The sequence below is a fragment of the Zingiber officinale genome, chromosome 6A (genome assembly GCF_018446385.1).
Source record: "Zingiber officinale cultivar Zhangliang chromosome 6A, Zo_v1.1, whole genome shotgun sequence".
NCBI classification, from domain to species: Eukaryota; Viridiplantae; Streptophyta; class Magnoliopsida; order Zingiberales; family Zingiberaceae; genus Zingiber; species Zingiber officinale.
Genome location: NC_055997.1, coordinates 91,469,961 through 91,496,109, shown reverse-complemented (window position 1 = coordinate 91,496,109; position 26,149 = coordinate 91,469,961). Strand labels below are relative to the sequence as shown.

Here is a 26,149-nt window from a genome sequence, read left to right as displayed (position 1 = left end):
GTCGACCTTCTCGCTAGCTGCGTCTCTTGCTCCCTGAGCAATCTTCCGCTCCGGCTTTCGTCCCTCGGAACCACCGCACACTTCCTTCTCGTCCGCCGATGTACTCTTCCGCAGCGCCTCATCCCTCGGACGCACCACGTGTTATCCTTCTCGCTAGTTGTGTCTTCCGCTCGAGTACCTGTGCTCCTAAGCTCCTGCACACTTAGACACAAGGTTAAAACAACACAGGACCTAACTTAACTTGTTGATCGCACCAAAACAACCTTGGGGTTCCAACAATCTCCCCCTTTTTGATGTGATCAACCCCAGTTAAGCTAGGGTCAAAAATAGACATGAAAATGAAACAATTTATATTGCAATAACATGCAACAAGATAGAAAAAATTAAATTTCATCGATTTTCAATTTTCTACCTCCCCCTAGACTTATACTTTTTCTTCTCCCCCTTTGATCACATGAAAAATTGGGTTGCAAGAAAAATCTAAGGGTTGACACTTAGAATAATCTATTTCTAGAAAACGTTTCTAAGTCAAGAAAAATTTCTAAGTTAAAAATAACTTTTGAAAAATTTCTAAGTTTTTGCAACAAATTAATAAGTTTCTAAGCAGAAGACTTTATGCAAGAAAAATATTTTTGAGCCAATTTAGGAGAGAATAAAAAAAACTTTCTAAGCATTTATTATTATATATATTTTAATTCTAATTCTTTTATTAGAAAGTTTTAAATTTTCATTTTAATTTATCATAATTTCTCAAATTTGAAGCAAGAAAATTTGAACATGTAAAAATTTGTACAAATTGTAACATGTCATTTTCTATTGTATTTTGAATTCCTAATTCGCAAAAATATTTTGATAGTATAAATTCTAACTTAATAAAATTTTTCGACAATATAATTTGTAAAAATTCTTTCGGCAATGTCTTTACTTTGCAAATTTCTTTTGATAATTCTTTTGATAATAGATTTCTTAATCCGAACAACTTTTTCGACGATTCAATTTCTAATTTGCAAAAATCTTCAGGCAACTTTTCAATTGTTTTAATCAATTGTTCAGAAGGAATAGGGCATACCTTACTTACCTCGTTGGTCGTTGGTTCTCCCCCTGTTGAATTGCTTTCTTCCAAAGATTCTCCCCCTTCATCGATGCTCAGTAAAGAAGGGTTTTCTGTGTCCTCGAGGTGTGCTTCGGCTATTGCACAGTTTCTTCATTCTTGGGTTGTTCAGATGATGGATCGGTGTTGGATTCAGCCTCGACTTGTTTTTCGTAGAGTTTCAAGAACTTTTCAAAAAGTTCTTTCGCGCTTTTGTATTCTCCGACTCTGTCGAAATCTTCATTTGGTATTGCGCTTAGAATGTGAAACTCTGCCCGAGTGTTTGCCATAGACTCGTCACGTTGCTTCTCAGTCCAGAGGCGTATGTCGATTTTTTCTCCGTTCGTGTTCTTCGATGCTTCATAACCAAATTTCATTATTGAAAAAAATACCAACATCTGAGTTTAGATATACCTCCATTTTTTGCCTCCAAGAGGCACGCTCCCCCCTCGAATGCTGGTGGGTAGCTGCTAGCTCCGGCCATCGTTTTGTTGCTTCAGACGACGGTTAGTCCTTCTGAGGCATACTCGGCTCTGATACCACTTGTTGGACCGTTGCGGCCGGCTAGGAGGGGGTTGTTGGATAGTCCTGTAGAATAAAACAGAAACAACCCTTCCTCGAACTCTTTAAGTTAACACTTGCATAAATAAAGTAAAGCAGTAAATTAAAATCATAAAGAACGAGGCACAAGATATTTACTTGGTTACAACCGATGTGGTTGTTAATCCAAGGAAGATTAAACACTAAAAACTCCTTCAGGCGAAGAAGACTCTTACACCGTTGAAGCGCAGAAACAGAAGCTTAACTACAACTAAAGCGTACAAGTGTTTGGAAATGAAATGCTCGTGATTGTTGTTAAGCTTCTGGACCAAAGCTATATTTATAGCCTTGGTCGAGGCGCCACTACAAGAAAAAAGCTAATAGACAACGCTTTTAAAGCATTGTCTTTGTGCCTGAAAAAGCGTTGTTAAAGGCACTGTTGTTAAAAGTCTGCTCAACAACAACGCTTTTAAAGCGTTGTCGTTTGTAGCGAAGACAACGCTTTAAAAGCGTTGTGTATTTTTTGCAAAAACATCATCTTTGCAACGCTTTAAAAGCGTTGTTGTTTTTGGCAAAAACAACACTTGTGCAACGCTTTAAAAGCGTTGTTTTTTTTAAATAAAAATAAAAAAAAATCTATTTACAAAATCATTTTTTTTATATTTACAAAACTATTAATTTTCTTTTACCATGTCTAGATTTGAATTTGACATATAAAATAACATTAATTAACTCAACTAATGATTTCAAACTCGCACCAAAACAATAGAATTCAATTACAAAGTATTAGTATTTACAGGAAAATTCAACTATACACAAAGACTATATAGTTCTGTTTCAAAGTAGATAGTGACATTCGAATTTAAAACAAAAAAAAAATCACAAAATAGCTAGTCGGCCTCGAAGAATGATGCGGCGAGGGGTACACTTTGGCCTTACGCATTGGACAGGTTTTTCACGATTTTACCCGGCCTCACGCCTTTTTTCGGAGATTTGGTGCTCAGGTTCATGACTAAAGCCTCCACAGAGGCATTCTCAAACAAGTCTTTGCCAGCCATCTCTTGTTGCCTCCACTGATGGAAGTGTTCCAACAATGCCTGTGTTGGATATTGGGGCCTTAAATGGGCCAAAAACGATTTTGAGGAAGGAAGCCATCAATTGTTGAAAGTCGTAATTGACTTCAAAATTGAAATCTACGATTCGCGTAGATAGATTTAGACTATTAATTTGCTCAAAACCGATTAAGGGTGAATGAGAAATTAATGTTTAAAGTCGGCCCAAAATAATATTTATTATTCATTAATAAAGTGCATGGGAGAATAGTCCCACATCGAAAATTCTCGATGTGTATTCTCTACTTATTAATGAAGATGTGTTAATGGAGTTAACACAAAAATAAAAGGACAGGTGCTCCCTTAGCCCAGGGCGAGCAGGTGCTCGCACCTGTGAGCCCGCCACCCGCCACGTGCGCAATGGGCGCTTTGTAGGCGCACTTTGCACTTTGCACTTTGCATCGTCGCGAGGAGCATTGAGGAGCTTAAATTTATGCTCCAGGTGACATTGCAGTGCCTACGTGGCACTCGGGTGACGTGTCAGGCTCGTACCTGACGTGGCAGCACCTATGCGGCTTCCTCGTGGGCAAAGGGAGATGACTGGACAGTTGACTTAGGGAATGGATGGCTACCGTTGATCAACGTTAATCAAATAGGTATGATGGATCGCTTGTGATGCGATCTAGAGCGTTGGATCGCAAAGAGTAACGATCTGACGGCTTGAGATGAGACTTGATCTGAAGCATCGAATCAATGGATCCAGATCCGATGGCCGATGACAATAGGCGGGATCTGAGGGTCACAACTCCTCAGATCTGATGGATGAGATTGAAGTGGGCTTGGTGAAGGGTTACAACCCTTCAGAATGGATGATATAGATCGATCCAGCCCAAGGAACACATCCACTCACCCAAAGGACACTCAACCTCTTCTTTCAGTATAAATAGAACCCTCCAGATGATGGAATATTCACTCAATCCTCTCTTCTCTTCCTCAAGCATTCATCTCATCTTGTGCATTCGAGTCCAAGAAGTCTACTAGAAGGTTCGCTGGTCTCGGAAGTCGGAGTGCTACGATTCCGAGACGTTCGTCGTCGTTGTATCTTGGGAACGAATTGCAACAATCCGTTAAGCACCGTAGCGGAGCAATATCGTTTACGGAGATAGTGTCGAACACTAGCCTCGACGATCAGTTTGCATACTCAGATAACAGTCGTAAACGATATTTCGTGCAAACTGATATGGCTACCAACGACATTCCGACGGCCGTTCCGACCGTCGTTCCGACCGCCATTCCGACAACCATTCCGCACGGAGAAAAGCCGGAGAAATTCACCGGAACCGACTTCAAAAGATGGCAGCAGAAGATGCTGTTTTATCTAACAACGCTAAACCTTGTACGGTTTTTGCACGAAGACACGCCAGCCGCTACGGAAGGTAGTAAGGCTGCTAGCGATGCGTGGTCTCACGGAGATTTTCTGTGCCGCAATTATATACTCAACGCCTTGGACAACACGTTATATAACGTATATTGTTCTCTGGAGACGACAAAATCTTTGTGGGAATCCCTTGAGAAGAAATACAAGACCGAAAATGCTGGATTGAAGAAATTCATCGTCGGTCGGTTTCTGGATTTCAAGATGGTGGACTCAAAAAGCGTCTCATCTCAAGTCCAAGATATGCAATTAATACTGCATGATCTGGACGCCGAAGGCATGAAGCTGAACGAGACATTCGCAGTTGCTGCGGTAATTGAGAAGCTCCCTCCGTCATGGAAGGATTTCAAGAATTACCTAAAGCACAAACAAAAGGAGATAGGGCTGCAAGACCTGATCCTGAGGCTACGAATAGAGGAGGATAATTGAAAGTTATCCGACTCCAAAGGAACTAAGCGGACTATAGACGAAATGTCCAACCTGGTCGAGTCGAACGCTAAAAAGCCGAAGCAGTTCAAAAAGAAGGCTCAAGTAAAGAAGTTCAAAGGCTCCCGCTACAACTGTGGAAAGGCAGGACACCTGTCCAAGGACTGCAGACGCCCAAAGAAGCCAACCAAGGGGCCAAAGGATGCTGCGAATCATGTCGCAACCTCTCTTGAGGACTTAGATCTCACTGCGGTTGTATTTGAAACCAACTTGGTGGATACCAACCCGAAGCAGTGGTTCATTGATACTGGAGCAACTCGTCATATCTGTTCCGATAAGGCGATGTTCTCCAAGTATACTCCGATAAATGGCAGGAGCTCTATATGGGTAATTCCACGACGTCGCCAATTGTTGGACTCGGAAAGGTTGTTCTGAAGATGACGTCCGCAAAGGAGCTAACACTCATTGATGTACTCCATGTTCCCGACATCAGTAAGAACCTAGTTTCTGGAGCGGCATTGGTCAAGGCCGGATTTAGGCTAGTGTTCCAGTCAGACAACTTTGTACTTACGAAGAATGGTGTCTTCGTAGGAAAGGGGTACCTAGAAAAGGGTCTATTCAAAATGGTTGTAATGCTGTACTCCGAAATTTTGATGGTAATAAAATAAATGCTTCCAGCTATGTTGTTGAGTGTTTTAATTTATGGCATGATCGACTCGGACATGCGCATAATAATACTCTCAAACGTCTCGTCAAATTAAATTTATTACCAAACGTCAATGTTGACGGAACACACAAATGTGAAGTGTGCGTGGAAGCAATATTATCGGCAAATCACATTCTCAACAGAATCCCTCATAAGAAAAATGATAAAACTCCATATGAACTATGGAAAGGCCGCGAGCCATCGTACAAATACCTGAAAGTGTGGGGGTGCTTGGCAAAGGTCGAAGTACCTAAACCAAAGCAAGTAAAGATCGGACATAAAACGTTCGATGCGGTATTTGTCGGATATGCCCATAATAGTAGTGCATATCGTTTCCTAATTCACAAATCAGACATTCCTGATATACATGTGGGAACAACCATAGAATCTCGGAATGCGATATTCTTTGAAAACGTATTCCCAAATAAAAAGGGAAATGTTGAAAGTGATAACAACGGAAGTTCAAACAAAAATGACGTTACCGAACTTAGCTGTTATAAAAGGACTATTGACGATCAAAGTGAAGAGACACGTCGTAGCAAACGGGCTAGAGTTGAGAAATCGTTCGGGCCAGATTTCATGACTTTTATGTCAGAAATGGAACCAAGAACATTAAGTGAAGCTCTCTCTAGACCCGATGCACCAATGTGGAAAGAAGCTGTCAATAGTGAAATTGAGTCTATCATGAATAATCATACTTGGGAATTAGTAGACTTTCCTTCTGGTAATAAACCATTAGGTTGTAAGTGGATACTAAAACGTAAGTATAAAGCTGATGGATCAATTGACAAGTATAAGGCCAGACTTGTAGCCAAGGGGTACAAGCAAGAAGAAGGTCTTAATTACTTCGATACATACTCACCGGTGACAAGGATTACGTCCATACGAGTGCTAATAGCCATTGCAGCACTATATGACCATGAAATACATCAAATGGATGTTAAGACTGCGTTCTTAAATGGTGAGTTAGAAGAAGAAATTTATATGGAGCAACCCGAAGGGTTCATGGCTCCTGGAAATGAGAAAAAGGTGTGTCGACTTGTTAAGTAGTTGTACGGACTTAAGCAAGAGCCTAAACAATGGCACGAAAAATTTGACAAAGTAATGCTGTCAAACGAATTCAGAATAAATGAATGTGACAAATGCATTTATGTCAAAAACACACCTGAAGGCTATGTAATTGTCTGTCTATACGTACCTGACATGCTAATAATGGGCAGTAATCATGATATAATCATGACTACAAAGAAAATGTTGACCATAAATTTTGATATGAAAGATATGGGTCAAGCAGATGTTATATTGGGAATTAAAATTCTCAGGACATCAGAAGGGATAGTTTTAACACAATCCCATTATGTAGAATTTGTATTGAAAAAATTCAATGCGTACGATCTCTCTACAGTGAAAACACCTATGGATCTAAGTCAACACTTAGCGAAAAACCATGGTGAGACCATATCGCAGTTGGAATATTCTCGGATAATAGGCAGTTTGATGTATCTCACAAACTGCACACGTACAGATATTGCCTGTACGGTCAACAAACTGAGTCGTTTTACGAGTAATCCAAACGACACCCATTGGAAAGCATTGATGCGAGTTCTCAGATATTTGAAATATACTATGAATTATGGATTACATTATGGAAAATATCCCGCTGTGTTGGAAGGATATTGTGATGCTAATTGGATATCAGATACAAAAGACTCCAAATCCACTAGTGGATATGTATTCACGATTGGTGGGGGAGCAGTATCTTGGAAATCCACTAAGCAGACTTGCATTGCTCGGTCAACTATGGAATCCGAGTTTATAGCACTAGACAAAGCAGCTGAGGAAGCTGAATGGCTGTGAAATTTCTTGGAAGATATTCCGAGCTGGATGAAACCTGTGACTGTCATACTAATCCACTGTGATAGTCAATCGGCGATTGGAAGGGCACAGAGTAATATGTATAATGGGAAGTCACGACATATACGTCGTAGACATAATACCATTAGGCAGTTGATCTCGAATGGAGTGATTGCAATCGACTATGTTAAGTCCAAAAATAATTTGGCAGATCCTCTAACGAAGGGGTTGAGTTGAGATCAAGTATACTGCTCATCAAGAGGAATGAGATTAAAAATCTACAACTCAAAACGACTGTAGCGGTAACCCAACCTTGTTGACTGGAGATCCCAAGATCTTGGTTCAATGGGACAACGAAGTTACATAAGTTGTGGTCCAGCACAGTAGATAGTTTATCTCTATCCCAATCCTAGGATGAATTTGTGCTGTCCTACCTCATGTAGTGAGGTTAAGCTTATGCTTTTAGTGACTTCTATACCTGATAAGGTGGAGTATGGTAGGATACTCTTGATAGAAGTGTCACCTATGTGAGTGTGACAGACCGCTTCAATGAAACACTCATGAATCCAAGATGGTATCCATGGCCGAAACGGAACCAACCATGAGAACCTAAAGTAGGTGAGATAGATCTCTGTGTGGATGTTATTGTCTAAGTATACACCAACAGCTGAGCAGTTCAAGACATCACGTTCACTGCGCAGCCTAGTATACTCGATAGCATTTCACTACGGAAGGTTCAAAGCCACAAGCTACCTATCCCGATGCAGTGACTTATCGATTGGACTCTTGTAAAGTGTCAGCATGCATACACGCATTGCATTAATTTCCATTCATGTGGGGGATTGTTGGATATTGGGGCCTTAAATGGACCAAAAACGATTTTGAGGAAGGAAGCCATCAATTGTTGAAAGTCGTAATTGACTTCAAAATTGAAATCTACGATTCGCGTAGATAGATTTAGACTATTAATTTGCTCAAAACCGATTAAGGGTGAATGAGAAATTAATGTTTAAAGTCGGCCCAAAATAACATTTATTATTCATTAATAAAGTGCATGGGAGAATAGTCCCACATCGAAAATTCTCGATGTGTATTCTCTACTTATTAATGAAGATGTGTTAATGGAGTTAACACAAAAATAAAAGGACAGATTACCCCTTAGCCCAGGGCGAGCAGGTGCTCGCACCTGTGAGCCCGCCACCCGCCACGTGCGCACGTGCGCACGTGCGCAATGGGCGTTTTGTAGGCGCATTGAGGAGCTTAAATTTATGCTCCGGTGACATTGCAGTGCCTACGTGGCACCTATGCGACATCCTCGTGAGCAAAGGGAGATGACTGGACAGTTGACTTAGGGAATGGATGGTTACCGTTGATCAACGTTGATCAAATAGGTATGATGGATCGCTTGTGATGCGATCTAGAGCGTTGGATCGCAAAGAGTAACGATCTGACGGCTTGGGATGAGACTTGATCTAAAGCATCGAATCAATTGATCCAGATCCGATGGTCGATGACAATAGGCGGGATCTGAGGGTCACAACTCCTCAGATCTGATGGATGAGATTGAAGTGGGCTTGGTGAAGGGTTACAACCCTTCAGAATGGATGATCTAGATCGATCCAGCCCAAGGAACACATCCACTCACCCAAAGGACACTCAACCTCTTCTCTATTTATGCTCCAGATGACATTGCAGTGCCTACGTGGCACTCGGGTGACGTGTCAGGCTCGTACCTGACGTGGCAGCACCTATGCGGCTTCCTCGTGGGCAAAGGGAGATGACTGGACAGTTGACTTAGGGAATGGATGGCTACCGTTGATCAACGTTGATCAAATAGGTATGATGGATCGCTTGTGATGCAATCTAGAGCGTTGGATCGCAAAGAGTAACGATCTGACGGCTTGGGATGAGACTTGATCTGAAGCATCGAATCAATGGATCCAGATCCGATGGCCGATGACAATAGGCGGGATCTGAGGGTCACAACTCCTCAGATCTGATGGATGAGATTGAAGTGGGCTTGGTGAAGGGTTACAACCCTTCAGAATAGATGATCTAGATCGATCCAGCCCATGGAACACATCCACTCACCCAAAGGACACTCAACCTCTTCTTTCAGTATAAATAGAACCCTCCAGATGATGGAATATTCACTCAATCCTCTCTTCTCTTCCTCAAGCATTCATCTCATCTTGTGCATTCGAGTCCAAGAAGTCTACTAGAAGGTTCGCTGGTCTCGGAAGTCGGAGTACTACGATTCCGAAACGTTCGTCGTCGTTGTATCTTGGGAACAAATTGCAACAATCCGTTAAGCACCGTAGCGGAGCAATATCGTTTACGGAGATAGTGTCGAACATTAGCCTCGACGATCAGTTTGCATACTCCAGAAGCTACTCGGCATAACAGCCTGCACTGACTCCCGCAACTGCTGCAGAACATAGTGTAGGGCATTTGGGTTCAGAGACGACCCTTCTACCATTCCACTCATTGACATCCAAACCACCAATCGCTTACTGAAAGAAAGGTAAACAAGCAGAATTAGAATGCATCTCGGCTAAGTTGCCTACAATCTATATGAAAATTTGTATTCTGAAGTCAGAACTGTTCACATTTTTGTTCAATACTTGAGAAATAACTCTGCATTTCTACGCAAACATTACTCCTTAGTTACTACACAAGTACTGAATGAAGATGATCTAACTGATGTGAATATTTCTGACAAGATGCAAGTGAGAAAGACATCGAAGAACACATGAACCCTTGCATGAGTTTCATGGAAAAGACATACAACAGCAAGCATTTCTCCATTAAAAATCCATCTAATAGCAACATCAGACTTAAGTATCAAAAGTCAAACTCACCAATTTTGATAAAAACATTTCAGAAATTCTGCCAGGTAAAAAATCTTGGAGATACAAAATTACGTTACTACATGAGCAAAATCCAGTTGATTCAGAGGCCTAGGGCTTCTTCAAATGAAACACTAACATGAAGCAAATCTCAGTATCTCAAATGAATCTACAAGTCAGAACAAAATAGTAGGATAAAAGAGAGGGAAATCAGAGAACAGATTTGTGTTGTTAAATCTTAGATATCAAAGCTTTGCCTGGAGCATCATGTGTGTCGATGTGAATGAATTGAGACAAATACCAAATTGATCCACCAAACTAAAGAAATGGTTGAAACAAAATGCGCAGCAACATGAGATTTCTCTTATAGTATGTAGGCTACCAATTGGTTTCAAATAAGAAACGAGATTGCCAAAGTTCCAGATCTCAAATCTTATGGAATCAAGACAAAAAAAATTGGACAGATCAGGTTTACCAGATAAAAGCCAAAGATAAATTCAAGTACTGATCTAGTTGTAAAAGCTAAACAAACTCTAGGGGGAAAAATAATATTTTTCCTTCTTTTAAATACACAAAAACTCGCCTCATCAAACACTTGATGGGCATGAGTCGATGAAATCATAATGTGTGCAAATTGAAACATAGGATGTCAAATTAATACAAGCAGTTAACATTCACATAAAACATTACTCAATATGAAAGACAACATGAAGAAAAACATAGAACGAAATCTAAATCATGAAATAAAATCTACATGAAGCTCTAAAATAGCAAAGACTCAATCAGCTAACCTATCAACATTCAAAGGGTTTTCCTATGAACGATAGCAATTACAGCAACAAGTAGGAACAGGAAAATGATTCCTTCGGTGAAATGAAGAACATTACATTGTATGGTGTTTTGGAACATTTTATGGTGTTTTGGAACATTTTTTCTTGCAGAAGAACAGGGAGATGAAATGAATAAAAAGAATAGCAATCTTATTAATTGGCACAACTTGAACTCTTGGTTCTGGGAATGTTCCTTGTGAAACAATTTCTTATCTTGTGATCATATTGTTGGAATTTGTGTTATCGCATACTCATTGTTAGTTGCATGGCTAGAGTTCTCTTCTGTTTGCATTTATATTCTGATATATCAAGATTAGGTCGATGCATGTTTTTAAATTTCAAGAAACATGATAGATATGAACATTACTTACTAGCCCAACAAGGGATCGTATGTATTGGTCAATCCTTTATGAATGCTAAATGATGCATGACAAACAGATTGATCTTACCCTGTAACCTCTATATGCTGCTTGGATTTTGATTGCTGAAATGTGGGCATAGTTGGGAACAGTCCTTGGTTTTCTTGCAGGCGATTTCAATTGTTGAGCCTTCTTGGGGAGCACTTGCTGCACTCTATGTTGATGGTGTTGCTCATTTTGAACATCCTCCAGTATTCGCTCAATTATGTTTTGTTGTCTATGCATTTGAATAAAGGAACCATTGTCATCATGGTTGGATTTGCTAAATCCCCACTTTTTCTTCTCTCTTTTCTGCTTGTCCTGTGAGTACTGCAGTCACAAAGATCACATTTAGGAACTGTCTGAATCTAAGGGCACCTTTAGTTCAACTTACTTGGATTGGGGTACTTGTCTGGACCAATTTATCCTTAGAGCTCGAAGTGAAGGCTCTTTTGATGAGCATAAACCAACCCGATGTCTTGCCCATCTCTAGCGATCACTTGATTCAACAGAAATAAATGAAACAATTAAACTTTTAGACACTTATCACCACGCACAACTCTCTTGTTCTCTTGAAGCTCGATAATGCAAAGTGAGTATTCAATCTTTCGTGGGTCTGGACGAGGCAGCTGCTGTGCGCGGGCTGCTCGAAGCCCGGCACCGCTAGCACACCGAGCGGCACGCCGCGGTACATCACATCGAGCACCGCCGAGGTAGCAGCAGCAACCCTTGAAGGAGGCGGCGGAGGAAGAGGAGGGGGAAGGGGTGGCGCTGGGTGTGCCAAGGTAGTGGCGCTGCCTCCGAGGGTCGGGCGGAGGGTGTGGGCACTGGTGGTGGCCGCCGTTGGGAAGGTTGTTGGGCGTCGTCATCGTCAGCGAAATCCACCACCGCACTTCCCAATTCCTAAGAGGGGTCTGTGCGGCAGTGAAGAGAAGAAAGAGTTGTCGGCCGGTGGTGAGGAAGAAGAGACGGCCGGCGGTGGGAGGTCGCGTGCCCTAGCCGCACAAGAGGAGATGTCGCGAACAGAAAGGATCACCAGCACTGTGTCGTCGCATGGGTAAAAGGAAACGAAGTTTTCTCCTCCTTTAATTTGGGTCGTCCATATTGTGATGAAGATGGATGAAGATCCGGCCGTTAGATCTTGAGATAAGCGGTCTAGATCACTTAAGATTGAGATGATAACTTGACAGTAGACAACGCTTTTTAAAAATCATTGTCGTAGACACTAAAAAAAAGGCTAATAGACAACGCTTTTTACGAAGCGTTGTCTTTGACCCATAAAAATCACTAATAGACAACAGTTTTTAGAAAAGCGTTGTCTATTAATAAGAAAATAATGAAATAGACAACGCTTTTCACTAAAAGCGTTGTTAAAAAAAAATAGACAACGCTTTTTATAAAAAACGTTGTCGTTTAAGTGTTGTAGAATCCCAATTTTCTTGTAGTGCGCCCCGAAGGGTTCCGGGTGCCCTGGGGGGATAAACTTTATCCTCCAACGATCAGATTGAGTCAAATCTCGATCCTGGTCAAAAGTCGGGTCTGACCGCCCCGAAACAAAAAGTCAACAGTGGTTGACTTTTTGTCCGGGACCTCTTCTCTGGTTTAGTCCCGCCTCGGTCCGGGTCTTCTGCTCCGGATCCGCTCACTTAGGTGATCTCTGCCATCCGGAATAGGGCTCACCCGAACCCAACTTCCGGTCTTCTCAAGCAGCCTTCCGCTCCGGCTTCTCGTTCCTCGGAGTCACCGCGTGTTTTCTTCTCGTCCACCAGCGTACTCATCCGCAGTCTTCGTCCCTCGGTCGCACCCCGTGTCGACCTTCTCGCTAGCTGCGTCTCTTGCTCCCCGAGCAATCTTCCGTTCCAGCTTTCGTCCCTCAAAACCATAGCACGCTTCCTTTTCGTCCGTCGGTGTACTTTTTCGCAGTGCCTCGTCCCTCGGACGCACCACGTGCCGTCCTTCTCACTAGCTGCATCTTCCGCTCGAGTACCTGTGCTCCTAAGCTCCTGCACACTTAGACACAAGGTTAAAACAACACAGGACCTAACTTAACTTGTTGATCACACCAAAACAACCCTGGGGTTCCAACATATCTTCCTTACCATATTCACCAGTTGCTCTTCCTCATCTGATTCTGAGTCGGACTCAGTTTACACCTCGGGTTTTGTCCCCTTTGAAGTACCTGCAAGGAAAGTGATCTCTTTCTCAACCTTTGTGGCGTTAATTTGTTCATGCAATTTTAATTCACAAGATAACTTGTATAATTTTAACTTTGAAATGTTCTTTGAAACCTTTTAGGTATCTATAATCGATGCCCATAGTGAGGTTCGAGGAAACGAGTTCAGAGCATACCTTATGACATTGTAGTTCTCAAGTCGATGTTCGATCATGTGCAAGCCGTTGAGGATATCCTTGATCCTCGCTAGTAGTTGGCTTGCAATTTCTCCATCCTGTATTTTAATATTAAATAAGAAATTTCGAAGGAGGTCTCGTTTAGTTACCTTGGCATCGTTGGTTTCTTCGTGTAATTCGATGAGCTTGTCCCATAGATCTTTTATGTTCTCATACAGGCCGACTCGATTGAGTTCTTCTTTCATGAGTCCACATTGGATCGTGTTCAACACCTTCGAGTCAATTTGGGCCTTCTTCTTATCATCTGGGTTACATCTTTCTATATCAAGGGGTACTTTAGTTGCTTCATCTACAAGCACCTGGTACCCTTGTAGGATGGTGAACCATTGCTCGATGTCCATCTCTAAGTAGGCCTCCATTCTCTTCTTTCAATATGGAAAGTTGTTTCCGTTGAAGAGAGGAGAACGAGCAGTGTTGTACCCCTCAAGTTGGGTCATTTGAATTATCTTGTAAAAAAATGAAGATAAAGATCCCAAGACTAGGTTTTGGATTAGCAGAGTTTGATGTGAAAGTAAGTATTGAATACTTAAGTGGTATTACACCAACTTCGAGTTAAAACTGAACGAGAAAGATTTATTTGAAAAGGTAAATTTACTAATTCAAATAAAATATGAAAAACTGAAATCCAAAAAATAAAAACAATTCCCTCTACTTGATTGGTGGTTGTACCAATTCAGAGCTAACATGGTTCTGATACCACTTGTTGGATCGAGACACACGTGAGAGGGGGGGTGAATCAAGTGGTTTTGAAAACTAATTTTTTGTTTTATAAAATAAGTACACAACAGAAAAACACAAAGCAGGTAAAGAGGCAAGTTTAGTTTTACATAGTTTGGAGCCTTCGGTGACTCCTACTCCAAGACCCAGGTTCCGTGGACCTATCAATGGGTAATCTACTAATAACCTCTTCCAAAACTGCCGAAAGAGGGGATCGAATGCAAAAGAATAGGAACGAGTGCAACACGCTACACTTTTCCTTTAGCAATAATTAAATAGAGAATTTAAATTTCGTTACTCAACACTCTTTGTAGACAATTGACTCGAGTTCGGTATTGGTAGCCTCCTCAGTCGGGCGTAACAAAGTCATAGCAAGGTAGCAGTAGGAAGTCGGAGCAGTTGGAACCCCAATCGTGTTAGAGTGTATACTAAAAGCCTAGCTTTTGTAAACATTTATTTTGAAATAAAGAATCACATTAGTCAAAAATATCTACATTTATGCTAAGTGTAGTTGTTCAATTAATTTATATTGTAGATAACATGGTGTGTGTTGTCACACACAGAAGATCATGTTATCGGTTCTTTATAAATTATAAACAGTAGCTCGCGCCTAAGATGGAAAGAAACAAACCATTGGAATAGTCGTAGTGTAATTAGGTGTTAGTTTATCTTGACTGATAAATTATACTAGTACACTTTGAGTGTACTGAGCAGAACCATTTAAGGTAAGTTCTTTTTATACTGACTTGATAAAAGAACAACACTTTAGTTATTATGGAAGTGTGTGCTCTTAATCCTAATATAATAGCAAGCACATATATTTAGTATTCATTTCTTTGACTTATCAAAGGGTGAGATTTAGCTCGATAAATCAATAGGCCCGATAAGTTGGGAAATGATATTACTTATAGTGTGTGTTGTTGATTCTAGAAGGAGATCGTGTCCTAGTAATCTAGGTTGATAATGTCCCCAACGGGAGCTCATAAGGATTGTCATGTTAAACCCTGCAGGTGGACTTAGTCCGACATGACGAAAAGGTTGAGTGGTACTACTCTTGGATTGAGATATTAATTAAGTGAGTTGTCAGTGACTCATTTAATTAGTGGGCATTCGATATCTTAAACACAGGGATACTAACACACTCATAATAAGAAGGAGCCCAAAACGTAATTTGGGATTGGTGTGGTAGTTCAATAATAATTATTTAGTGGTATGAATTATTATTGATGAAATTAAGTTGGGTGTTCGGGGCGAACACGGGAAGCTTAATTTCATCGAGAGACCAAAATCAATTTCTCCTCTCGGTCCCTATCGTAGCCTCTTATTTATAAAATATTATACCCACCCTTACCCACCTTCTTACCTATCCTAATGGTGCCGACCAAGCAAGCTTGGAACCCAAGCTTGGGTCAGCCAAAGAAAAAAGGATGAGTCAAATAGAGGGTCGACCAATGCTTGGAGCCCAAGCATCGTGTGGCCAGCCCTAAACAAAATAAAAGGATTTTTATTTTAAAATTTTTCTTATGTGGATTCCATGGTTTTAAAAGAAAGTTTAAAATTTAAATTTTTCCTTTTATAGCTTTCTACAAAAGATTAAGAAGAGATTCGATATCTTTCCTTATTTGTAGATTGATAGGAAGATTTTAATTTTGATAAAACTTTCCTTTTTTTAACCATGTTCATGATTTTAAAAGAGAGTTTTAAAATTAAATATTTCCTTTTATAAGTTTCTACAAAAGATTAAGAAAAGATTAAATATCTTTCCTTATTTGTAAATTGAAAGGAGATTTTAATTTTAGAGATAACTTTCCTTTTTGGAAATCATCCACATGTTTTAAAAGAGAGATTTTATTTAAATAAATTTCCTTTTATAACCAACCATGAAGGGATAAATTATTAGAGAAATTTTTATTAAAAATTTTCGGAAACAAATTAGGAAGTTTTAATTCTTGTATTAAAACTTTCCTTATTTGGAGCTTGTAGGTGGTCGGCCATGTAGAAAAAGAAAAGGAAATTGATTTTTAATCAATTAAATTTTCCTTTTCATGGAAAAAGAAATTAAGGAAGTTTTTATTTAAATTTCCTTATTTGCCAAGATCAAGGATTATAAAAGAGAGGGTAGAGGTGCCTTCATGGCTAACAACTCTATTCTATTTCCCTCCCTCTCTTCCTTGGTGGTGGCCGGCCCTATTGCTTCTAGCTCTTCTCCTTTTCTCTTCCTCCTTTGTGGTCGGTGGCATCAACACAAGAGGAGTCCTTGGTGGCCGGTTCTAGCTAGGAGAAGAAGGAAAAAAATGAGGCTTTATTTCTAGCATCCCTTGGAGCTTGGTGGTGGTGACCGGACCTCTACATCTCTTGGAGAATTGGTGGTGGCCGAATCTAGCTTGGAGAAGAAGGAGATTGGTGGTTCTCATCTCGGAAGATCGTTGCCCACACAACGTCCGAGATTAGAAGAGGAATACGGTAGAAGATCAAGAGGTTATTCGCTTACAAAGAAAGGTATAACCAGTAATTATTTTCTGCATCATACTAGTTTTTCTTTGTATGAATTCCAAACATAAGATGCATATGATTCTAGAGTTTCGAATTTGTGATTCGAGTTTGTATTTTTTTTTTTTTTTGAATTTGTGATTCGATTGTTCTTTTTGGTTAAACCTAATGTTATTTTAGGAAATTAATATTGAATTTCTATAAAAGGCTTTGTCGAGGCAGTGGTGGATGATCCCATACCCAAGAAGGCCTAGTGCCTCGCCATGTTTGACCTGGAAGTCGATTTTAGAAATAAATATTTAATCAACTTTGTAACATAGGTCAGACTTGGATCAATAGTGTTAAGTTCCGCTTGCGATCTAAGTCTAAACCGTTAAGAACTGATAAGATAAATTTGGAATCAATAATGTTAAGTTCTGTTTGCGATTTCAAATTTAATTTCTAAAGAACACAATAGGTTGTTAGGAAAGGTTCGACACTTGTACAAAATTTTTGTATAGTGGAACTGGTACGATCTTCCTAGGACCAATCAATAAATTGGACGCGTAGAAACTTGTAGAATTGATGATATTGAAGCCTTGGTTGAATGCCTCTTTTACAAGGGATGCAAGGCGCCTTCCATAGTATTGAAGGCGCCTTTAATGCCAAACTCTATCCCTTAAAAATGGCTCTTTATCTTCTACGATGTCTTTACGTTATCCTACAGAAGGTGTCTTCCAAGCACTTAAAGGTGCCTTCCATGAACAATACTCAAGGTGGCTTCTAAGCTCCCGAAGGCGCCTCGGATACTGTTCACTCAAGGTCTTTTGTGCTTCCTTTGCCCTGCAAAATATATTAGTCCGACATAGAAATATTTATCCTATAAAATAAGATTAGCATAATAATAATATGATAAATTTATGACTTAGACCCTATCCTCCAAATTAGGATCTAGTTAGAGTTTCAATTTAGATTTCTGAAATGGACTTAAATTGGGTCGACGCTTACTGTCCCCTCAATTGGGACACATCCTCACAGAGTCACTCTCCTCCAGTGACTTACCTTCACTTACTAAGTGTCAAGTTACCTCCTTGATGTCAATCTGACCCACTAAGTCTTCCTGCCAAAATCACATATCTAGACTTCGCTAACCGAGAATCGAATATCCCGATCTCTTATCGGAATTAGACATCCGGACTTCCTCTTGTCGAGAATTGGACATCCAAACTTCCTCTCATCGGGAATCGAATATCCCGACTTCTTGCTAGAATCTCACATTTGGACTTTCTGCCTGAGGTCAGATCCTCTTAACCCGTCAAGTTAGTAAACCCTGCACATTAGATAACAAGGTTAGATCAATAACACATTTAATTTTAATCCACTTGTCATTTATCAAAACTCAAGTTTGATCATTGATGCCAAATATACCAACAGAAGGTGTTCAGCTCGAATAATTTAGGGTAATAAAAATAGTGAAAAATACGGGGCAGGAGAGGAATCATGTACGCATAGAATAGTATCATAACCCCGCACAATAACCTAAAGGAATTAGGCACCAACTATGATAACGAGATGTGAAAATACCTACAGACTTCAGAAATAAAAGGATGGATAGGAAAGTGCAGATTGACATATAATTGGTTCTTAAAGAAAGGAAGGAAACTATCGAGAGGTGTATGAGGGCGATCATAGGCAGAATGGATTGTGATTTGGTGATCATCGAGAATGTGATAAGTCATTTTCATTTGATTCACCTCATCACCGTTGAAGTCTGACTCGGTGGAGGTATACTACAATTCGGGGACAATTGGAGGAGGAGAAGGAGAACAAGCCATCAGAGATCGAAAGGAGAAAGAAGGAAGAACTTATTAGAAAAGAAAATCACCAGTGAGGAACATAAGGCAGAGAGTAAGGAAGCGGACGAAGAGAAGATGAAGGTGATACAGTGACGGGAGAAAGAAGGCTCTAAAAACCTTGTCGAGGGTTATCCCAAGCCGTCCGATCAAAGGCTTGAGAAAATGAGATTAGATCAAGACCGTCAAAATTTGAAAAGGTGGTTGTCACATCGAATCCTAACAGTCACCTATCACATTGAATAGTCGGCGGTAGAGGATCTCGACATGTGACATTCAATCACAGGTGGCATTAATGAAAAATGGAAATAATCGGCAATGTGTGATTAGAAAGCATGCTCGGCATGCTTTATATTAATGGCAGGAGATTTTAGCGATTTCCAAGAAATCATAGTGACGTCAGTATTAATTAAAGGGTATTGAGTATGGGTGGCCGCTCAAGAAGGAAATCTGAAAAGAGCTAATAAACGGCTAAGTGACGCCCACGTCGGGTCCAAGCGGCGTCAATCTCGGGGTCTCTCGATTGGGAAGAAATCGACTTCTTGAAGAGACTAAAACCTAAAACGCCCGCTCGGAAAGAAGAGTTGCAAAAGAATACTAATTGTCTAGTCAGTTGAACTTGCAGCCTCCTTCAACTAGACTTAAGGGGAAGACTTGTGATACGGTGATGAAGATTGGACCCCCTAAAAGTGGGTCAAAACAGTGAAGACGGGCTGATGTGGCGGTCAAAGGCACTTGCAACACTATGGGTTGCTCGATCGGATTACACAGTTGGTCAAACATGAATGTCCGATCGGGCATCCAGCTCAGTCAGAGTTAGTATAGCAACCGGGGACCAGCAAGTTATTCTTATCGGTAAATAGTAAACTTCCTAATCCGCGGCCGGGGCCGATCGAGCTTTAGGGTCATCCGGACTCGTTCACTCAGTTCTAGGGATAGGCCGAATGAGCGTCGAGTCAGGTGCTACACCCTATAAGGCCGAACGGGGGTCCTCCTGATCAGTCAGCGGATGATTGGCTTATAGAAGAACACGTACAACTGGCATGTCGTACTTTTATGGAAGTTTGTGCTAGAAAGGACAAGGAACATCCCGTTGGGAGATCATATTTTAGAAGTTTTTAGCATGTCACATCAGAGATTTACGTGCTCACTTAAGGAAGGGTGTTAGAAATATTTTTCGACTTGTCTTTTGTTAGGACGTTTTATAAAATGTGCATATGCTTTGGGATGCATGCACAAATGTTACAGTGGCACTATAAAGGGGGTCTCCATCTATATGCGATTGTATGCGATGCTTCATTTGTAAGCATGTTTATTGCTACAGTTTTCGTACAGTTCTTCTTTTCCTCATACACAGATCACTGACCTAAGCGTTGGAGGTCTAATGTCGGGACTCTTTCCTTGACTTGGTACTAACGCACCTGATTCGGTAGGATAGCACGAGGTCTTCTTCCAATTAATCGCATAATCACGTTCCTAGTCAACCACCTTCTTAGCTTCAGACAAGATCACATCCCTTGTACTATTTTATCAAAATTGGGGACAATCCCGGCCCATATGAAATCTACCATTCTATAGATCAACCTCGGAATGAATCAATGCAACCTGATGGATTATATTAGCCACATAAATAATGTCTCATGCATTTATATTTTAATCTGCACGAATCTATGTGAATTATTTTAACTTGTCCTCCTGAAATATGTATCCAAAACAATGATAGCCATAAAGAAAAGGAAGGATTCTCTTGTCCCTGTACAACTTGTCTCAATAATTCTGCACCACCTCCATTATTTCATACAACTTTTTATTCCACTACTGATCAGAACCTCCTAGCCTGCTCAATAATGCCTAACAAGAGACACGGACATCATATTCCTAAATGGCGACATGCGTCCAAGGAAATAATCTTGATACTTCATTAGCAATGACACCTTCTTTCTTCAGCACGGCTCTATAAATTGTGGGCAAGTTTTAGTACTCCTAATATCTTGGAAGTTGGAATGGCATCCATGAAAGAGGAAAAGCCAGTGGCCTCATCTCCAGGGCCCAAGGTTCAGCTCAAGCCTGCAGCCGTAAAATCTGCAGTCACCGCAAACAAGAAGCCACAGGAGCCAAAGAAGGTGATCCATGCGTTTTCAATTTCTCCTTAAAATACGTACCTTTTTGTCAGCTCGAAACTAAGAGCATATATAGTCATGGTTTGCCAACTGCTTATCCTATACATCGAATCCTGCAGACCACAAGCAGTACTGCTACTGCCAAGGTTACTCGGCCAGCAAAGCCAAAGTGAACGAGTTGCATGCTGCGTGTCTTCTCGTGGAGCATAATTAAGTAGTAAAAGTCTCAGAATAAAAAGGATGTGTGATGTTGCCCTAGTTTGGACTTTTAATTAAAATATGAATCAGTGATTATATTATACTTACGTTGTTAGATTGTCAGCACTAGCATGCATGCCTTGCTTGGGATCTGATCAAATTAATATCTATAACAATTATAAAAATAAAGGAAATAACGAATAAGAAAAAGCCAAAAGCAGATGATTTTAAGGCAAAGATCGTATTCTTTGGTGAGGAGAGAGGAGATCAATCATAAATCCTTTGAACCCGTAAGAAAAGTTTAAGAACAAGTCTGAGTGATGAATATGACCACGGCATTTTGCAGTGAATCACACGTACAGATTTCGAGATTTCTTATTAAGCGTACCTAATTTTCATAATATTAAAATCAAGTACGCATTTCCGTTATACCTCTCATCCTTTCACTACTCTTAAAAATTTCCATCCTTTATTTAAATTTTTACTCTAGTCTCTATCCATTCAAAACTTACTGTTCTCACTTTAGACCGACAAATTTAGATTTGAGAGCATTAATGTATTAAGAAGATTTTTAGGAGTATATATATTAATTTTGATTTTAAGTGATTTAAGGGAGCGTTTGGTTCTTTTCTAGGAATAGGAATCGGAATAGGAATCATTCTATTATAGAATGGGAATGGGTATAAGCATGGATATCACTCTTAAAAGCGATGTTTGGTTAGTTGCATATTTTTTATCGGAATAAATCAAAATTTTCTATTTTACCCTTGAAGAAAAATAAGAGAAAAAATTAGATGTGAGAGAAAAATAAATGTGAGAAAAAAATATGATGAAAGAGAATGATGAGAGAAAAAGTATGATGAGAGAGAAAGTGTGATAAGAAAGAATGAAGAGAGAGAAAGTGTGATGTGAAAGAATGAAGAGAGAGAAAGTGTGATGAGAAAAAATGAGAAAAAAGAGTGTGATAGGAGAGAGCATGATGAGAGAGAAAACATGATGTGAGAGAAAGTATGATGGGAGAGGATGAAGAGAGAGAAAATGTAATGAGAAAAAATGAGGAGAGAGAGTGTGATGAGAGAGAAAATATGGTGAGAGATAAAATATGATGAGAGAGAAAGTGTGATGAAAAAAAAGAGAACATTGAGTGTGATGGGAGAGATTGAGGAAAGAGAAAGTATGATGAGTGAGAAAGTATGATGAGAGAGAAAGTATGTTGAGGAAAAAAATGAGAGAGTGTGATAAGAGAGATTGAGGAGAGAGAAAGTGTGATGAGAGTGAAAGTGTAATGAGAAAAAAAAAGAAAAAGAAGTGTGATGGGAGAGATTGAGGAGAGAGAAAGTATGATGAGAGAGAAAGTATGATGAGAAAAAAAAGAAGGAAGAGAGTGCGATGGAAGAGATTGAGGAGAAAGAAAGTATGATGAGAGAGAAAGTGTAATGAGAAAAAAAGAAAGAGAGTGTGATAGGAGAGAGTGTGTGTGATAAAATGATGAGAGACAAAATATGATGAGAGAGAAAATATGATGAGAGAGAACAAGGAGAGAGAAGTGATATGAAAGAAAAAATAAATAAATATATTTTTATATTTGATATTAAGGGAGAAAATTTTAGTTTTAGGTCAAGGGTATTTTTGGAATAACAGAATATTTTGATTGATGAAAATAGGATAATGACTCATTGAATGAGAGATACATGGAAATGAGTTATTACCCAATTTCAAGGATTCATTCCATTATTTGCATTCCTATTCCTATAATCCAAACATTAACAATGTCAATCAATGATTCTCATTCTCATTCCCCACTCCTATTCCCCTAAACCAAACGCCCCCTAAAATTTTTTAAATTTTATCCATCTATTTTCTATTTGAAAATTTAAAATTTTAATATTTTTCTAGCCAGAGGAGTTATAAGAATGATGTTAATTAATAAATATTATTATCATAGACCTTATTAGGACGGTAAACAAATCAAGCCGAGTCAAGATTTAGGGTATTCAAGCTTATTTGATAAGGTAATCAAGCCGAGCTGAGCCGAGCTTAAAATGAACCAAACTTTTGAAATGAGTGTTCAAACTTGGCTTTATTTTTAATGGGCTTGAGCTTGGTTCGAAGCTTGGCTTGAGCTTGGTTCATTTAGATGTTATCAAGCTCTCAATTCAAGTTTGGCTTGAGCTTGGTTCAAGCTTGGCTTGAGCTTGGTTCATTTAGATGTTATCAAGCTCTCAATTCAAGCTTGTTTGATTGTTTGAAATTTTTAGTTGTTTGATTGATTATTGAGCTCGATAATTTAAATTTATTTATTTTATTTTATTTTATTTTATCATTTATTTAGCATGTTAGAAAGAGTTTTATTAATGAATATAATTCGTGAACATTGTTTATGAATATTGTTCACGAACGTTGTTCACGAACATTAACGAACTGAACACATATGTGTTCAAACTTATTTGTTTAATTAATTATATATATATTGAATGAATATAAATAATCTCTTACCAGTAGACCTTATAATAAACTTATGATAAATTTTATTAAAGCCTTTGTATGTTTAAAAATTCATCGCTATTAATTTACTCTATGAATTTCGATATAGATATATTAAAGATGCTTTTAAAAATATATTAATTTTTGTTTGAAGTGATTAAGAGTTCTGTGAAAAAGAGACAAATTTTTAAAAGTTTATGATAGCCTCTTCGGCCACGTTATGTTACTTCCCCTGAGATGACTATGAGCTCGGAGGTCAACATCCCGCAGACTTATTGTCTTTTAATCTCAACCAAGCAGCATTTGTGGTTCCAATTAATGCATAAAAGTCGCAATCACGCATATACCGGTTAGAATTTGATCCTCTGCCAACGACCATGAATTATCTTATAAAATATAGTCATTTTTATTCACAATAATAAAAATAAACATGTTATATATGACATTGAGGAGTAAATTGGGACCCTGGTGGGTCCACAGAGGCGCATGGAGGGCCCTCCTTGGGGTTTGCGATCTCTACGATTGGCGTTGCGATCGCAGTTCTTCTTTGGAGACGAAGAGTCCGTGGAATCCGTAGGGCACCCGGCGGGGCAGCAGCACTTCCGCCACGATGTCCAGCTCCGGCGACTGCGCGTCCATCACCACGAACCTCGACTCGCCGCGGATCTCATCGTGCACGTACGACACCAGGTACCCTTCGTCCTCCTCCTCCTCTTCCCTTTCCCTTTTGGGCACGAAAACCGGCTCCCCTCCGAAGCACCCCCGGCCGAAGTGCCGCCGCGCCACCACGCAGTCGCCGTGTCCGGCGGATTCGAAGTCGAGCTTCACCACCCCGCTTATCTTCGGCATGGGGTCTCCCACTCCGAGGTAGGCGTACCGGTTCCTCCGCCCCAGGTAGCCCGGGTGGATCACCCCGAAGTCGAGGTTCGCCGCCGACAGTGGCGTCCGCGACACCGCCCCGCTGCCTTCCAGGTCGATACGCACCATTTCCATGGAGGAGTGCACCAGCTCCATCCGCTCTAGCGCGTGCTCGACCGACAGCACGTTGGGCGCCACCAGCACCAGATCCCCTTCTTCCTCCCAGGCGTTCACCGCGTGCACCGGGTTGAACCCCGGCACCTCGAACCATCGCATCTCCGCCTCCGACGTGGCGTACCGCGGCAGCACGCCGATGCGCGGCACCTTGCCGTTGTCCGACCCCACCGGCGCGCCGCCCCCCAGCACCATGTCCATCGGCTTCATCACGATCTGGAGGTCCGGGAAGACAGCGTACCGCTCCGTCACGGCGAAGTCGTGCAGGAACGACGGCTGCTGCACCGAGAAGATGGGCACGTCGGGCCCCGCCTTGTTCCCCTCGGCGTCGAACCGGAAGTAGGTGAGGAAGGGAGGAACCGGGCCGTATCGGAAGGCGAATAGCTCCCCGGTTGATGGATCCTTCTTGGGGTGGGCGGTCATCCCCATGAAGAGACGGCCGTCGAAGTCGCACCGCCCCAGTGTGAATATCTCCCCGTCCTCCGGCGACACCCTAACGGCGTACGGCAAGTCGGACTCGCCCAGCGCGTAGAGGCGATCGCCGAAGAAGACTAAACTGGTGTTTGCCAGCCCCGCTCCCTCCATCGGGTTCAACTGACCGGTGAGCACCCTCGCCGCCGTCACCGCGCCTCGCGCCAGCCCGGCGAAGCCGTGGAAGCCCGAGAAGACACTGGGGAAGACGGGCGCGCCAGCGTTGCGCTCCAGGAGGTACTTGTAGGTGTGGACGTAGCGGGAGCAGAGGACGGCAGGGTCGGTCCCGTCGCCGCTGGCGGGGAGGAGGAGGGAGTGCAGCATCCCGTCGCCGTCGAAGAGATGGTGGGGGCCGCGGGGCAGGTGCTGGGGGTTTGGCCCGTTGCGGATGTAGGCGCCGCCGGCGAGGCAGCGCGGGATGGCGCCGCGGACCACGGGGCAGGGCGTCGGGGGGAGCTCGTCGACGGGGGCGAAGTTGTTGGACAGCACGCGCCGGGGGTCGACGGAAGGGCGGAGGACGGGGGGATCAATGAAGGTGTGGATGAGCTCCTCGAGATCGTTGCAGACGGTAGCCATTAAGGAGGGCGGTTTTCGAGGTCGAAGAGAAGCCGGTTTGGGGCGCGCAATAGTTGGCGGGCGAGTGGTGTTCCGGTGCTCATCGGCCACCTTACGAGGACCGGTACTCGTTCCGGCGGGCGGATCTGTTTTGATTTGAGGCTCCAAGGTCTTCTCTACCGTTTTAACTGCCGACACAGCGCTCAGAAACGGAGGAGGAGAGGGGGGTGGGGTGGGCGGAAGCCTAGATGGTGGAAGCCGCCGGCGCCGGCCGGATCTGGCCGGAAAAGCTGTGGATGAGGAGACTGATAGCAAATTCATTGTGGCGCACTCTCCCCCGGCAGCTCTCACCCGTCCTCGCCTGCGATCTCTCTCGACACCGGACCAATGGTATTTATAGTGGAAATTTTGCTTCTAATTAAACAAATTAATTGCAAACTAGTAAATTACCAACAATTTTGTGACGTGATCTAGTGAAAATTTACTCAAATTAGTAAATTTCAATGATCTAAAAGTCAAGGACATTCTATTAGTGAAACAAAATATCTTGTAAGCGATATCTTCAATATTAAAAATTAGAAAATGATAAATATACAAGATAATATAATATGCACGTAAAAAAAAAAGAATTTTTATGGCATTGACATATTTTACTAATAAA

General features: G+C 41.3%; 2 protein-coding genes and 1 long non-coding RNA gene across 3 annotated transcripts; 1 reads left to right on the top strand and 2 right to left on the bottom strand.

The window, feature by feature from the left end:
- Positions 1-2,565: 2,565 nt before the first annotated feature.
- LOC121995035 lies at positions 2,566-11,285 on the bottom strand. The gene is made up of 3 exons (XM_042548883.1): positions 11,232-11,285; positions 9,511-9,616; positions 2,566-2,727 (listed from the first exon to the last, which is right to left on the bottom strand). The coding sequence occupies exons 1-3, from the start codon at positions 11,279-11,281 to the stop codon at positions 2,566-2,568; spliced, it is 318 nt and encodes a 105-aa protein (XP_042404817.1). The 5' UTR covers positions 11,282-11,285.
- Positions 11,286-20,419: 9,134 nt separating this feature from the next.
- On the top strand, positions 20,420-21,047 carry LOC121994178. The gene is made up of 2 exons (XR_006115626.1): positions 20,420-20,751; positions 20,868-21,047. It is a non-coding gene; the product is annotated as an uncharacterized LOC121994178 (long non-coding RNA).
- Positions 21,048-23,812: 2,765 nt separating this feature from the next.
- Positions 23,813-25,867, bottom strand: LOC121996910 (9-cis-epoxycarotenoid dioxygenase NCED1, chloroplastic-like). Its single transcript, XM_042551064.1, has one exon. The coding sequence runs from the start codon at positions 25,807-25,809 to the stop codon at positions 23,947-23,949; it is 1,863 nt and encodes a 620-aa protein (XP_042406998.1). The 5' UTR covers positions 25,810-25,867; the 3' UTR covers positions 23,813-23,946.
- Positions 25,868-26,149: the final 282 nt, after the last annotated feature.